Genomic DNA, 13,926 nt, shown 5'->3' with positions numbered 1-13,926 from the left:
GAGCCGTAAAACTCCTCTCTTATGGGGGTCCCTGAATCACTGCTAGAGCCGTAAAACTCCTCTCTTATGGGGGTCCCTGAATCACTGCTAGAGCCGTAAAACTCCTCTCTTATGGGGGTCCCTGAATCACTGCTAGAGCCATAAAACTCCTCTCTTATGGGGGTCCCTGGATCACTGCTAGAGCCGTAAAACTCCTCTCTTATGGGGGTCCCTGAGTCACTGCTAGAGCCGTAAAACTCCTCTCTTATGGGGGTCCCTGGCATGTCCTTTCAAATAGGGGGTCCTGAGAGGCTAATGAGTATCATTTTGGGGGTCCTTGACATGAAGAACTTTGGGACCCTCAGAGCCGTGTCCATATTATGGACACAGGTTTGTGCTTCGTCAGCGTTACGTCATGCGTTAAGTCATCGGCCTATAAAGCGCCGTCCGGCCAGTGGGCTCTCCTTTAAATGTAAATCTTAATGAAGTTTTTGTTTGGCCCACAAAACAAACAAAACATTTCTTGCCGCGCACTTAAAACTCAACCACGGAGAGCATGTTCAGGAGCACATATAACCTCAGTGGACTGCTGACCGTCCTGTACAGCATCGGCAGCAAACCCCTGGAGCTGTGGGGCGTGACCACCAGACACGGCCACGTCAAGCGAGTCACGGACGACGACATCCAGTCGCTGGTGGTGGAGGTGAAGGGGAACAACGTCAGCACCACCTACATCACCTGCCCCGCGGACCCGCGGCGCTCCATGGGCATCACGCTGCCCTACCTGGTGCTCATCGTCAAGAACCTCAAGGACTACTTCAGCTTCGAGGTGACCATCCTGGACGACAAGAAGAACCGCCGGCGCTTCCGCGCCAGCAACTACCACAGCCGGATGAGCAACACGCCCATGGTCTGCACCATGCCCATGCAGCTGGACGAGGGCTGGAACCAGATCCAGTTCAACCTCAAGGACTACACGCTAAAGGCCTACGGGACGGGCTTCGTGGAGGCGCAGCGCCTGCAGATCCACGCCAACTGCCGCGTGCGGCGGGTCTACTTCTCGGACCGGATGTACGCGCCCGACGAGCTGCCCAACGACTACAAGCTCTACATGCCCATTAAGAACAACCGCGAGAGGAGGCTCCTGCTGGACGGCGCCCAGCGGCAGCACGTGGAGCCCATCGGAGGAGAGGGAGACGGCGGCGGCGGCGGTGGTGGGGGGGGGACAGAGGACGGGGGGGGTCTCCAAGAGCAGCCCCCCGACGAGGAGGAGGAGGAGGAGGAGGACGCGGCGTCCACTGTCACCAGCACGCCGGGGGACGAGGACGAAGACGAGGACGAAGACGACACCTCAGGGATGGAGGCGGGGGACGAGCCGGCTAGTGACCAAGACGACGCTTCGCTTGAGGACAGTTAGTCCACAGGCCTGTCTTTAAAGTGTTCTGAGAGGAGGAACAGTTAGTCCACAGGCCTGTCTTTAAAGTGTTCTGAGAGGAACAGTTAGTCCACAGGCCTGTCTTTAAAGGACAACTTTAGTTTTTTTCAACCAAGGTTCATGTTTTATAGGTTGTTATTAGAGAAAGTAAAAGATGAGTGTTCTTTTTTTTTCATTTGCTGCTTTCTTTCGTTTTAGGGATTTCAGCTGTTTTTGACAGGTGGGCGGGGGCATTCGAGCCTGGGGCTAAATATGTATTTTTTTACAACATTTTATAGCGATTTATTTTTTTATTATTTACTATAGTCCTAATAAACCCCTGGAAATTTCATCTGACCACAAAAGATCACAAGATCTACTGAATGTGTCGAACTGACATATTGAGCCTATGACACACAGTGTGGCTTCCCCCCAGTAGGCTACCGTCACATTCAGTAGATCCTGTGATTTATTTGTGGCCAGATGTAATTTCCTGGGGTTTATTAGGACTATAGTAAATAATAAAATAAAAAATCTCCATAATATTTTGTACAAAAATACATATTTAGCACCATGCTCGAATGCCCCCGCCCCCCTGTACAAAAAAGCTAAAATCCCTAAAACGAAAGAAAGCAGCAAATGGAAAAAAATAACACTCATCTTTTACTTTCTCTAATAACAACCTAAAACATGAACCTTGGTTTTCGGAGAAAACCAACGGCTGCTTCGAGAGTTGTTACACATGTCTCCCAGGCCATGGGAACAGGTAGCATGTCTCCCAGGCCATGGGAACAGGTAGCATGTCCCCCAGGCCATGGGAACAGGTAGCATGTCTCCCAGGCCATGGGAACAGGTAGCATCTCTCCCAGGCCATGGGAACAGGTAGCTTAATGTCTCCCAGGCCATGGGAACAGGTAGCATGTCTCCCAGGCCATGGGAACAGGTAGCTCAATGTCTCCCAGGCCATGGGAACAGGTAGCTCAATGTCTCCCAGGCCATGGTAGCATCTGCCCGCACAGAATATAAAACTCTGATGCTGGCATTCAAGGCAACCAAAGGTATGGCTCCCCCATATCTATACATAAAGGTATGGCTCCCCCATATCTTGCAAGTATGATTGAACCCTACAAACCCTCCCGCGCACTCAGATCAGCCAACGCAGGGAAGCTGGAAGTACCCTCACTAAAAACGCTCCACACGTCCCAAACTCTTCTCCCTTCTGGCTCCAAAACTGTGGAATGCACTTCCCATTGCAGTCAGAACTGCAGCATCACTCCCAATCTTCCGCCGTAGTCTGAAAACCCACCTTTTCAGACTCCATCATGGCCCATAGCACTTACCCTACGCCCTTAGATAGCATTTCCGTAGACTTAGATAGCATTTGATACAGACTTATAGCATGTTATGGAGACAGCACTATAATTGCATTGTATGTAGTCATAGCACGCCATAGTACATATGTATAGCATAGTAGTATAGATGTATAGTATATATGTATAGTTTCATTATATAGATATTCCACTGTTACTTTCTTAGCTTACGCATGTTTCATGATAAATGTTTTTATGTGATGTATTCCCATGCTTTTTGTTCTTGCCTAATGTAAGTCGCTCTGGATTAAGAGCGTCTGCTAAATGCATAAATTGTAAATTGTAGCATGTCTCCCAGGCAATGGGAAGGTAGCTTAATGTCTCCCAGGCCATGGGAACAGGTAGCTTAATGTCTCCCAGGCCATGGGAACAGGTAGCTTAATGTCTCCCAGGCCATGGGAACAGGTAGCTTAATGTCTCCCAGGCCATGGGAACAGGTAGCTTAATGTCTCCCAGGCCATGGGAACAGGTAGCATGTCTCCCAGGCCATGGGAACAGGTAGCATGTCTCCCAGGCCATGGGAAGAGGTAGCATGTCTCCCAGGCCATGGGAACAGGTAGCATGTCCCCCAGGCCATGGGAACAGGTAGCTCAATGTCTCCCAGGCCATGGGAACAGGTAGCTTAATGTCTCCCAGGCCATGGGAACAGGTAGCATGTCCCCCAGGCCATGGGAACAGGTAGCTTAATGTCTCCCAGGCCATGGGAACAGGTAGCTTAATGTCTCCCAGGCCATGGGAACAGGTAGCATGTCCCCCAGGCCATGGGAACAGGTAGCTTAATGTCCCCCATGCCATGGGAACAGGTAGCTTAATGTCTCCCAGGCCATGGGAAGGTAGCTTAATGTCTCCCAGGCCATGGGATCAGGTAGCATGTCCCCCAGGCCATGGGAACAGGTAGCTTAATGTCTCCCAGGCCATGGGAACAGGTAGCATGTCCCCCAGGCCATGGGAACAGGTAGCTTAATGTCTCCCAGGCCATGGGAACAGGTAACATGTCCCCCAGGCCATGGGAACAGGTAGCATGTCCCCCAGGCCATGGGAACAGGTAGCATGTCCCCCAGGCCATGGGATCAGGTAACATGTCCCCCAGGCCATGGGAACAGGTAGCTTAACGGGTGGGTAAGAAAGTAATCCAGGTCCAGTTTGTCTCAGCAGTGTATCCATGTTTTGCAGCGTGAGACTCTAGGAGGCTAAGCCGTCCACGCATTTCTTTCATATATTGTTTTTACATAAACTTTAATTTGATGGCAACGGAAACTATGCCCACGTTTGGAGACAATAGACAACATGGTCCAGCCGTTTTCCTTTTTTTTATTTTTTTATTCAATCAAGGTGAAAAGACGGCTTTGGTTAAAAAGAATGGGCAGCTCCAGAACCATCTTATCTGGACCGGTTCCACACTCACTCCAGAGGGCCACTATAGACCGATTCCGTAGCGGTTTCATGGTCGCAGCCTACGTATTTCCTGTAGGCGGACTCGACGTAGCTGCGGGGTTTAAACCCTCACCAGGCGCACCTCTTCCACTACAGTGAACGGCAGAGTGACTGATGTTAGTTTGCCTCAAACTTTACTCCTTTACCTGCTTTTTTACTAACACTAACATTACAAAGATGCCCAGAACATCGAGATGAACCTGTGTAGTTTATGGCTGCTCCAACAGTAGTGGCAACATAAAAAATAAAATAAAACGGAATGTCTAATATCCACCGCGGTGGCGGAGACCAGAGCCATTGAGTAATGGTTGAGACAAAGCAGGTAAAGATACATATCGCCAGTCTTACCCAATACCAAATCTTTCTGTTTTATGAACACAAGGCTGCTGTATTTTATACCTCATACTAAGCATTTAAAGTATGAGGTATAAAGTACACTGGCGTTATGTATCTTTCACTGCTTCGTCTCAACCATTACTCAATGGCTCTGGTCTCCGCCACCGGTGGATATTAGACATTCCGTTTTATTTTATTTTTTATGTTGCCACTACTGTTGGAGCAGCCATAAACTACACAGGTTCATCTCGATGTTCTGGGCATCTTTGTAATGTTAGTGTTAGTAAAAAAGCAGGTAAAGGAGTAAAGTTTGAGGCAAACTAACATCAGTCACTCTGCCGTTCACTGTAGTGGAAGAGGTGCGCCTGGTGAGGGTTCTACCCCCGCAGCTACGTCGAGTCCGCCTACAGGAAATACGTAGGCTGCGACCATGAGACCAGCTACGGAATCGGTCTATAGTCCCACACTCACTCCAGAGGGCCACTATATAGTCCCACACTCACTCCAGAGGGCCACTATAGTTCCACACTCACTCCAGAGGGCCACTATAGTTCCACACTCACTCCAGAGGGCCACTATAGTTCCACACTCACTCCAGAGGGCCACTATAGTTCCACACTCACTCCAGAGGGCCACTATAGTTCCACACTCACTCCAGAGGGCCACTATAGTTCCACACTCACTCCAGAGGGCCACTATAGTTCCACACTCACTCCAGAGGGCCACTGTATAGTTCCACACTCACTCCAGAGGGCCACTATAGTTCCACACTCACTCCAGAGGGCCACTGTATAGTTCCACACTCACTCCAGAGGGCCACTATAGTTCCACACTCATTCCAGAGGGCCACTATAGTTCCACACTCACTCCAGAGGGCCACTGTATAGTTCCACACTCACTCCAGAGGGCCACTATAGTTCCACACTCACTCCAGAGGGCCACTATAGTTCCACACTCACACTCACTGAACACTATAGTTCCACACTCATTCCAGAGGGCCACATTGCAGACTGCATTACTGTTGAAGCAGAAATAGCCGATCTACAAGCTCAAAACGCATCGCACTGCGACACTATTTCCACACTCACTCCAGAGGGCCACATTGCATACTGCAATTGTTATGTTAACTTTATGAACTAAATACAAATACACTGGACATAAGAAAATAACATTTTTACATTAAGCTACTAATTTGACTAATTTAGAAGTAATTAAAGCGGGTCATATGTTTGCAAATCAATAATATATCAGTATTCTGATGTTAACCTGAGACGGGAACCCCTGTTGGTGTTTTAAGCATTATGTTGTATTTTAGCTGTTGAAAAATAGCAGATCTACAAGCTCATCGTCTAAGAGCTTGTAGAGCTGCTATTCTTTTGGAAGAAAATCGTTAAAATGTGCCTCACGTCTTTGAATATATATTGTTACAGAGTCAACGTTTTTAACTCAAATCTTTGCTTCTGGAGGGGGTCCCTGGAACAACATATTTTCAGATGGGGTTCGGCGGCCAGTTACATAATAGTTTTTGGGGTCCTTGACATGAAATATTGAGCACCACTGAGATAGAACTGTCACGAATTAGAAGATATTTTTTTTACATTTGACGTCAGGCCAACCACAGATTATCACATACCCTACATCTAACTGACGTCAGGCCAACCACAGATTATCACATACCCTACATCTAACTGACGTCAGGCCAACCACAGATTATCACCCTACATCTAACTGACGTCAGGCCAACCACAGATTGTCACCCTACATCTAACTCAGTGTGAAAACGGACACAAACAGAACCACATATTGTTCAGTGCAGGTAAGAGTCGCTCACCGTATATAAACTAGAAGTAAAAACTCCTTAGACTGAGACTTAAGAAAATATTTTTTCCTTTATTTTATCATGCTCATAAAGTGCTCTGTGCTCAAAGTGCAATTAAAAAGCAAACGTTTCGGTCCTAAGACCTTCGTCAGTACAGGAATGGCCTTGTGAGTGACAGTTCAGTACAGGAATGGCCTTGTGAGTGACAGTTGAGTACAGGAATGGCCTTGTGAGTGACAGTTGAGTACAGGAATGGCCTTGTGAGTGACAGTTGAGTACAGGAATGGCCTTGTGAAGTTGTGAGAGACAATCAAAGATATTGTAGAACGCAGCTTTGTTGGACTGTGAAGTTGGTGTGTCTGCAGTAGCCATATATCAACACTAGAGGGAGACAGTCTGATGTAGCCAGATTAAGCTGCAGGACCCCGCCAAGTATTGCTGTCATGTTTACGATAGGCCAAAATAAACATACAGTAGGCCTACTGTGCACAGCGCACATGCACGCCGCGTTAATAGAAAGCCTATAGTGGACGCACTCTGAGCTGCTGAACTCTGAATTGCATTTATTGAATAAGATTATAGCTTTTAATAGGGAGAACCCCCCAAAAGGTCTTACAGAGGCAGGTGAGACCTGAAATGAAGCAGAATTATGGCAAATGACACTTTAATTTAGACAGCATGAAGCAACATGGCAAACTACAATTACTTTGAGCAACCATCACCGGGACTATATGCAGAATGACAGAATTGAGGCAGAGAATGACAGATTTAGGAAGCATGAAAGTGAGATGGTCGTCTAAGACCTATAAGGCTAGCAAGGGCCTTGCATTTAATGGCAACCAGCTAACCTGAAGCTGCAGAAGCAAAGCAGACTCGTTACCAACCTACGGCAGCAGTACTTGAAGTTAAATGCATCTTTGAAATGTGAGTCATAGAATTACCTAGCCCTCCAAGCAGAACCCAATGGTACTGAAGTTTCTGACATTTTTGACGACACAGACCATGGGGTCCTGTTCGAGCAGTATCCTGCCACCTGGTACGCGGACATAATAAAACATAAACACCGTGTTTACGGCCTGTCTGCGCTCTTTGACGACTTTCTTTCGTGTGAGGGCTGAATCTGTGAACTATAAGTACCTATACATGCCGCTGCGAATATCTCCTGTGGCGCGGAAGCCGTTAAGTATTTTTAATCTTTGTTTGACCGATTTGGTCGCTTTGATTCTTCTCTTCCTTCCTTGTTTATTGACACCTCATTGTACCGCCTATCTGGCTAGCTAGTGGCGCTATAGCTATGACACAGCAGATCAGAGGCAGGAACGTAGCCGGCACAAGCCAACCGCACACCGGGAGGCGGTACAATAAACGGTAAACAAACAAGAAGAAATAAAGCGACCAAATCGGTCAAACAAAGATTAAAAATACTTAACGGCTTCCGCGCCACAGGAGATATTCGCAGCGGTTTGTATAGGTACTTATAGTTCACGATTTCACAAGCCCTCAAAGGAAAACAGGCCGTCAAACGGCGCAGATACGATGTTAGTGAGCATATTTATGTCCGCATTCCAAAATTCACATACGAAAATATAAATATGAACAGCGACCCTACACAAAGCGACATCAAAATTTCAGAAAAGCTTTATGGAGGGTTCCGAGAGGGGCTAAGAATTACCATCATCACGGTAGCATCGAATGACGCTGCATGATTGGCAGAAGCCCGAGAAAAAGTAGCAATAGCTGAAATGAATAGAAGTCATGTTAGCAGCTGTTTTATAGCAGTAGCTGAAGCATAACATGAAATGATAACATGTTAACGGCAGATTTAGAAACAGCTGTATAGCCTACCCGGATTGGCTGAAGGCTAACCTGAAATGATGGCAGCAGATTTAGTGGCATCTGAAGCATGACCTGAAATGATTAAACGCATAGCAGCAGCGTTGTCTGATGATAAAACTAAATGTAAGCAGCAGCAGCATTGCCTGTGATAAAACTAAATGTAAGCAGCAGCGGCTAGCCGCAATTTGCAACTCTAGATTTTTTTACAATGGGTTGAATCTAGAGTTGCAACAAGCTCCATCCACTTCCTATTCATCATTTTTGGTTTGCCATCTGCTTGTCTTAAACGACGTTAAACTCACCAACATTGCAGCTGTAGTCCAAGCTTGAATTATCCTCTTTCAATCTGCCGAGCTTGTTTTTCATAAAAATCCACCGTAGAGATGTTATGAGCTACTTTCTGTCAAGACATCCTCTGCAAGTGATTATTTTTCTAAGTGCTGGAGTTTGGAAGCACTCGTCGTACGTCACTGAACGGCCCTGCGTTCAACCTGTTTCGAATTTGCACATAATGCAGGAGGCAGCAGCGCGACCCGTTAACAGAAACGAGTGCTTCCAAACTGCAACACTTAAAAAAATAATCATTTGCAGAGGATGTCTTGACAGAAAGTAGCTCATAACATCTCTACGGTGGATTTTAATGAAAAACAAGCTCGGCAGATTGAAAGAGGATAATTCAAGCTTGGACTACAGCTGCAATGTTGGTGAGTTTAACGTCGTTTAAGACAAGCAGATCACAAACCAAAAATGATGAATAGGAAGTGGATGGAGCTTGTTGCAACTCTAGATTCAACCCATTGTAAAAAAATCTAGAGTTGCAAATTGCGGCTAAGCAGCAGCATGGCCTGAAATGATAAGACATGTTAGCTGCAGCAGCAGCAAGTTGGCTTGAAATAAAAAACGATAGTTACGTATGTAACTACGGTTCTATGAGTCCTGAATGACCGCCAGAGGCGGTGCTTTAAGCACTGAATACGTCCCTTCGCGCATGCGCAGTCGAGTATTTTATACCAACAATGTCGGTTGACCCCGTGATGACCCGGAGTCGTCTATAACTTCCGGCAGTCATCCGGGGCTCAGTCCCTACAGAATCTTCTCGCGAGAACACGAGGATTCTGAGTGACAAGAGTGCCTCTGGCGGTCATTCAGGACTCATAGAACCGTAGTTACATACGTAACTATCGTTCTATTTCGTCCCTGCTGACCGCCAGAGGCGGTGCTTTAAGCACTGAATGACTTATACCAGCCAAGTCACGAGGAATCCTGATTACAGACCTCAAAGGGTAGAACCGGAGGATTCGGGGAAGAGGGCCACGTCCACTGGGTGGGGAGTGGCAACATTCACCCTGTAGTACCTTGAGAAAGTGCCTGCCGAAGCCCATGAGGCGGCGGCACAAATGTCCTCCAAGGGCACCCCTCTCATGGCAGCCCATGATGTGGAAATGCTCCTTGTTGAGTGGGACCGTACCCCTGATGGTACGGGGAGGTTACTTGCCTCATAGGCGTGGCTGATTGTGTCTACAATCCAGTGGGACAGGCGCTGCTTGGAGGGAGCGCCGCCTTTGTTCACACCACTATGGCAAAAGAACAGCTGCTCTGCTCGCCTGATGCGTGCAGTAGCTTCAATGTAGGCTCTCAGGGCCCGGACTGGGCACAACAGCTCCAGTTTGTCTGTCAGCTCCCCAGGTGGGGGGTTGAATCGAGCCATCCTGATAGGCCGGTTGAGGTGAGCCTGCGACAGCACCTTCGGGAGGAATGCTATGTTTGGCCACAGCGTGACCCCCGAGCCGTCTGCGTTCCACCTCAGACATGATTCGCTGACTGACAGAGCGTGCAGTTCACTGATGCGCTTTGCCGATGTAATGGCCAGGAGAAGGGCTGTCTTGCCTGACACCCACTTCAGCTCTGCCTGTGCCAAGGGTTCGAAGGTAGGCCCGCACAGGGCGTCCAGTACCCGGTTAAGGTCCCATGAGTATGAGAATGTGTGCTATAGAGCGGAGCGCACCACTTGCCGCTCCAGCACATTGCCGTGTTCGGCCCAGTAGACTGGCATAAACTTCATAACCCTGTTGGGTCCCATCAGATTCAAGACATGTCGACACCCGTCTGTCTTGCGTCACGAGGAAGTATGTAGATCGGACTTCCCTTAGTGTGACTGAGGATATACAGCCTCTGTTGCGCCCTTGGGCAGGAGGACACATCACTCCTGGTCTGATAGTAGGGCTCTCGTCATGTTGCTGATAATGGCCATTTTGACCCGCCGGGTATGGGGGGCTGGCGTCAGAAGGCACTGCACAGCCCGGAAAGTCACAGTCACAGTCAGGTCCCTGCGTGGGACGCCAGGGAACACGCTGGCCTCTAGTGTGGGCCGGCGGTGATACGCGAGCTCCGAGGGCAGTCAAGATGATTTCATCAGTGTTGGAGCTCGGCCCTTTGGGAGGCGGGATGTGTCGTAGGCCTGCAAGCTGCAGCCTGGTCTTCCCCCCCTGGATGGTTCGCTCCGGCGATTCTCGCCCGGCTGAACCACCTAGTGCTCCTGGCTCCTCAGGGAGACTATGGAGAGTTGGCCTAGGCTCATCAGTCAAGCTTGACTGTGAAAACCCGACTTGGCGACGGGCTAGAGATACGATGGACATCAGCCGCCCACGCTCTGAGGACATGACGCCAATGCCTCCAGTGACACACCAAAGGTGACTGAGCCAGTATTAACGTTGCCACTATTAAGTGTGAACGGGAGGCCCCAGTGAGCAGGTTGTCTGTGCTCCTGCACTGGGGTCGAGGTCACCTAGCGTTCTGCCGCCGGGCCTCGTTGGGGAACACAATGAGGGATGCAATGACAGGCTTGGTGGCTGGCATGTAACCCAGGCCAGCCCTTATCGCCTTGTGCGTTCAAATCTATTAAAGTGTCATGTCGCAACGGGTTGTCTCAGGACACTTTTCCCAATCAGGGCAGGGCTGCCAGGATTTCACCATCGGTATAGAGATGGGAGAGGGCCCTGATCGTTCGCCCGGCAGGCCTGTAGCTGTCTCAGGTACAGGCGTGGGGGACGGCGAAGACAGCAAGATGAAGGCGCTTGGAGGAGCCGACTGCCTGCTTTAGTATGCGTTCCACGGCTATGCGCATGAGCTGAGAAGTGGGAGGCCGGCTCTGATGCCTGGGAGGCACCGCCTTCTGCATCTTCCTCATAGTCATGGAAGTGCGTAGCTTAAGCTGTCGGGGAGAGCACATCAACCTCGAGTCAGTTGTGGCATCGGAGAGGTAGGCGCTTCGGCACCCTCCGAGGTGCCTAGGTGTTATCTGAAGTGAGCATGGCCCTCATGCGGGCCAACTCTGCAGATAGCTGAGCCCTCTCGGATCTGCTGTAGTCAGCGGTCAGACCTTTTCCTCCTGGCACACGGGGCAGGACCAAGGTCGGCTCACGGCTGAAGGAGAGCTTCACACGAGGTACAAAAGTGGGAGCTCTCCATTGTGGTGGCACCGGTTACTCTGGACCGGCCGGTGCACACAAGTCCCAACTAGCCCAGGGCGCGGACGCTACTGGTTGCTAGGTGTTGGCCATATGCTTGAGGGAGCGCATACGCTGTCTGTACCAGCAGAGGCTTTCGAGGTACGAAAGTGGGTGCTCTCCGTTGTGGTGGCACCGGTTCCTTTGGACCGGCCGGTGCACACCAGTCCCAACTAGCCCAGGGCGCGGACGCTACTGGTTTGCTAGGTGTTGGCCATATGCTGCAGGGAGGGGGCGCGTACGCTGCCTGTGCCAGCAGAGGCTTTAACTTAGATCGGCATATAATGACTTAATCGAAAAACTGAATGCTGCTATACCTGCCGCAGCATGTGAATATGCATTTACGTTTATGCAAATGCTCATTGCAGCACTTTGAGATTCAACCAGATGTAAAGTGCATCATAGAAACAGCACACAAACGTTGCTGTTAGATAGACTGTGCGACCTGCATGGTCGCGGTGGGGGAGGGGAGCTTTACGCTACCTGTACCCCCGGCGGAGGCTTACTTATAATTTATGATAATAAAGTAGCCTTCAGTCAAGGTTTGGACGCTGCTATGTAGCAGCTGTAGTGTTTCCTATGTGACCGTTTATCACGGCACTATGACGCTTATCCAAACTCCAGTGCATTATTATTTATGTTTGCTAGTCCAGAGCGAAACAAAAGACACTTCCAATACACTAGTCACGTGTGCACTACTACGCATTCATGCTGGGAGGAGGGAGCGCTACCGCTGCCTACCCCAGCCAGGTTCGGTTAAATAAACCGACACAAGCTAGTTTTGGAGAAAAGGCTACAACCGATAGCTCCACCGATAGGGGCCACCTGCTGAAGGAAGGGAGCACGTACGCTGCCTGTATCAGCTGCAGCTAATGAACATAACAAGCTATACACCAATAGCTGTTAATAAATGCTTGAGCTAACAAACGATTAGTAGTAAGTAACATCAAGCTGGCCGTATGCTGGAGGAGCGGAGCGCATACGCTGCCTGCCCTGTACCAGCTGGGCCAACAAACAGTAAGGCAAGCTATATACAGATAGCTTTTTATCTTCAATAGTATAATAAGCGCTTGGGCTACAACTACAGGTAGCAGCGCCAGTTAGAGAGCTATGCTGGAGACCAGCTAGGCTACTAAAAAACAAGACAAGCTATAGCCTGTTCATAAACAGCTTTAACTTTAAGCTACTGGTAGCAGCTGTGAGCTACGCTGTCAGCAGCGCCAGATACTCTGTGCTGGGGACCAGCTGGGCTAATAGGACCTACAGGTACCCAGGGGCACTAATCCGACCTGTGGGAACAAACCAGGTTGCACCCACTGTATATGCAAAAAACTGTTAATGGAGCTTTGAGCTCCAGACATACTGGTAGCAGCTTCAGCTAGGCCCACTACTGGGGGCCAGCTGGGTTAACAACCAGACAGGCTATGTACACCAGTAGCTGTTAGTACTATTTTGCTACAAACTATACTGGTAGCAACATCAATACCCTGGGAGGACGCAGGAAGCTGCTCCTGTACCGGGCTGATAATAACAACAATACAGCTATTCGCAAAAGCAGTTAAGCTTGAATGCTGCCAATATCGGTATATGGCTTTGGCCAGCAAGGCTCTTGCCATCACCAGCAGGGGCTAAACAAAGCTTAAAAAGTAGCGTGTTTAACAAACGAAGGTAATATGACAGTGTTCTTATCCTTCGGCAAGTCTTATAGTCGCTTATAATAAGCGCTAGCGTTCACAGTCGAACAGACCTCGTATGCAGAGCAGGGAGGCGGCGCGAACGCAGCCTTTACCCACACACAGGAGGTTATGCCATGATAAGTATATGATATCATATGAACGTCTGTTTAGCGGGGATAGCGCCGCTTTAAACGATAACGTACCTTCTGTCCGGGGAGGGTTTTGTTAGCCTTCATTACCGGCGAGAGAGATTGGACGCTCCTGCGTCCACGTGACATGGGTTGTCACCGAGTGCCTCCCTCAGATGTTGGGGGCCAAGGCACCCAGGGCAGAGGTCATGCCCATCCTCTGGCCGCAGAGGAGCCTGGCAGGAGGTGCACAGGTGGTGGCGGGGTTCGTCCATTGGAAACCCGCAGATGTAGCCCAGAGCGCGGACGCTAGTGGTCGCTAGGGGTGGAGCCGTAAACTGGTAGGAAGGGAGCGCGGACGCTGCCTGTGCCAGTAGAGGCTACTGTAGCTGCTAAAGGCCGCTTAGCTGGAGGGAGGGGGCGCGCAC

At 49.4% G+C, this 13,926-nt stretch overlaps 1 protein-coding gene across 1 annotated transcript; it reads left to right on the top strand.

Moving 5' to 3' along the window:
* Positions 1-535: 535 nt before the first annotated feature.
* On the top strand, positions 536-1,396 carry LOC310864629 (cilia- and flagella-associated protein 20-like; the record flags this gene model as incomplete). Its single annotated transcript, XM_083773317.1, has 1 exon — positions 536-1,396. One exon carries the CDS (start codon positions 536-538, stop codon positions 1,394-1,396), a length of 861 nt encoding a protein of 286 aa, XP_083629443.1.
* Positions 1,397-13,926: the final 12,530 nt, after the last annotated feature.

Source organism: Protomyctophum parallelum (genome assembly GCF_964188405.1).
Source record: "Protomyctophum parallelum genome assembly, chromosome: 9".
In the NCBI taxonomy this organism is placed as follows: domain Eukaryota; kingdom Metazoa; phylum Chordata; class Actinopteri; order Myctophiformes; family Myctophidae; genus Protomyctophum; species Protomyctophum parallelum.
The sequence above is the reverse complement of the archived record's forward strand: the minus strand, read 5'-3'. Positions and strand labels throughout refer to the sequence as shown.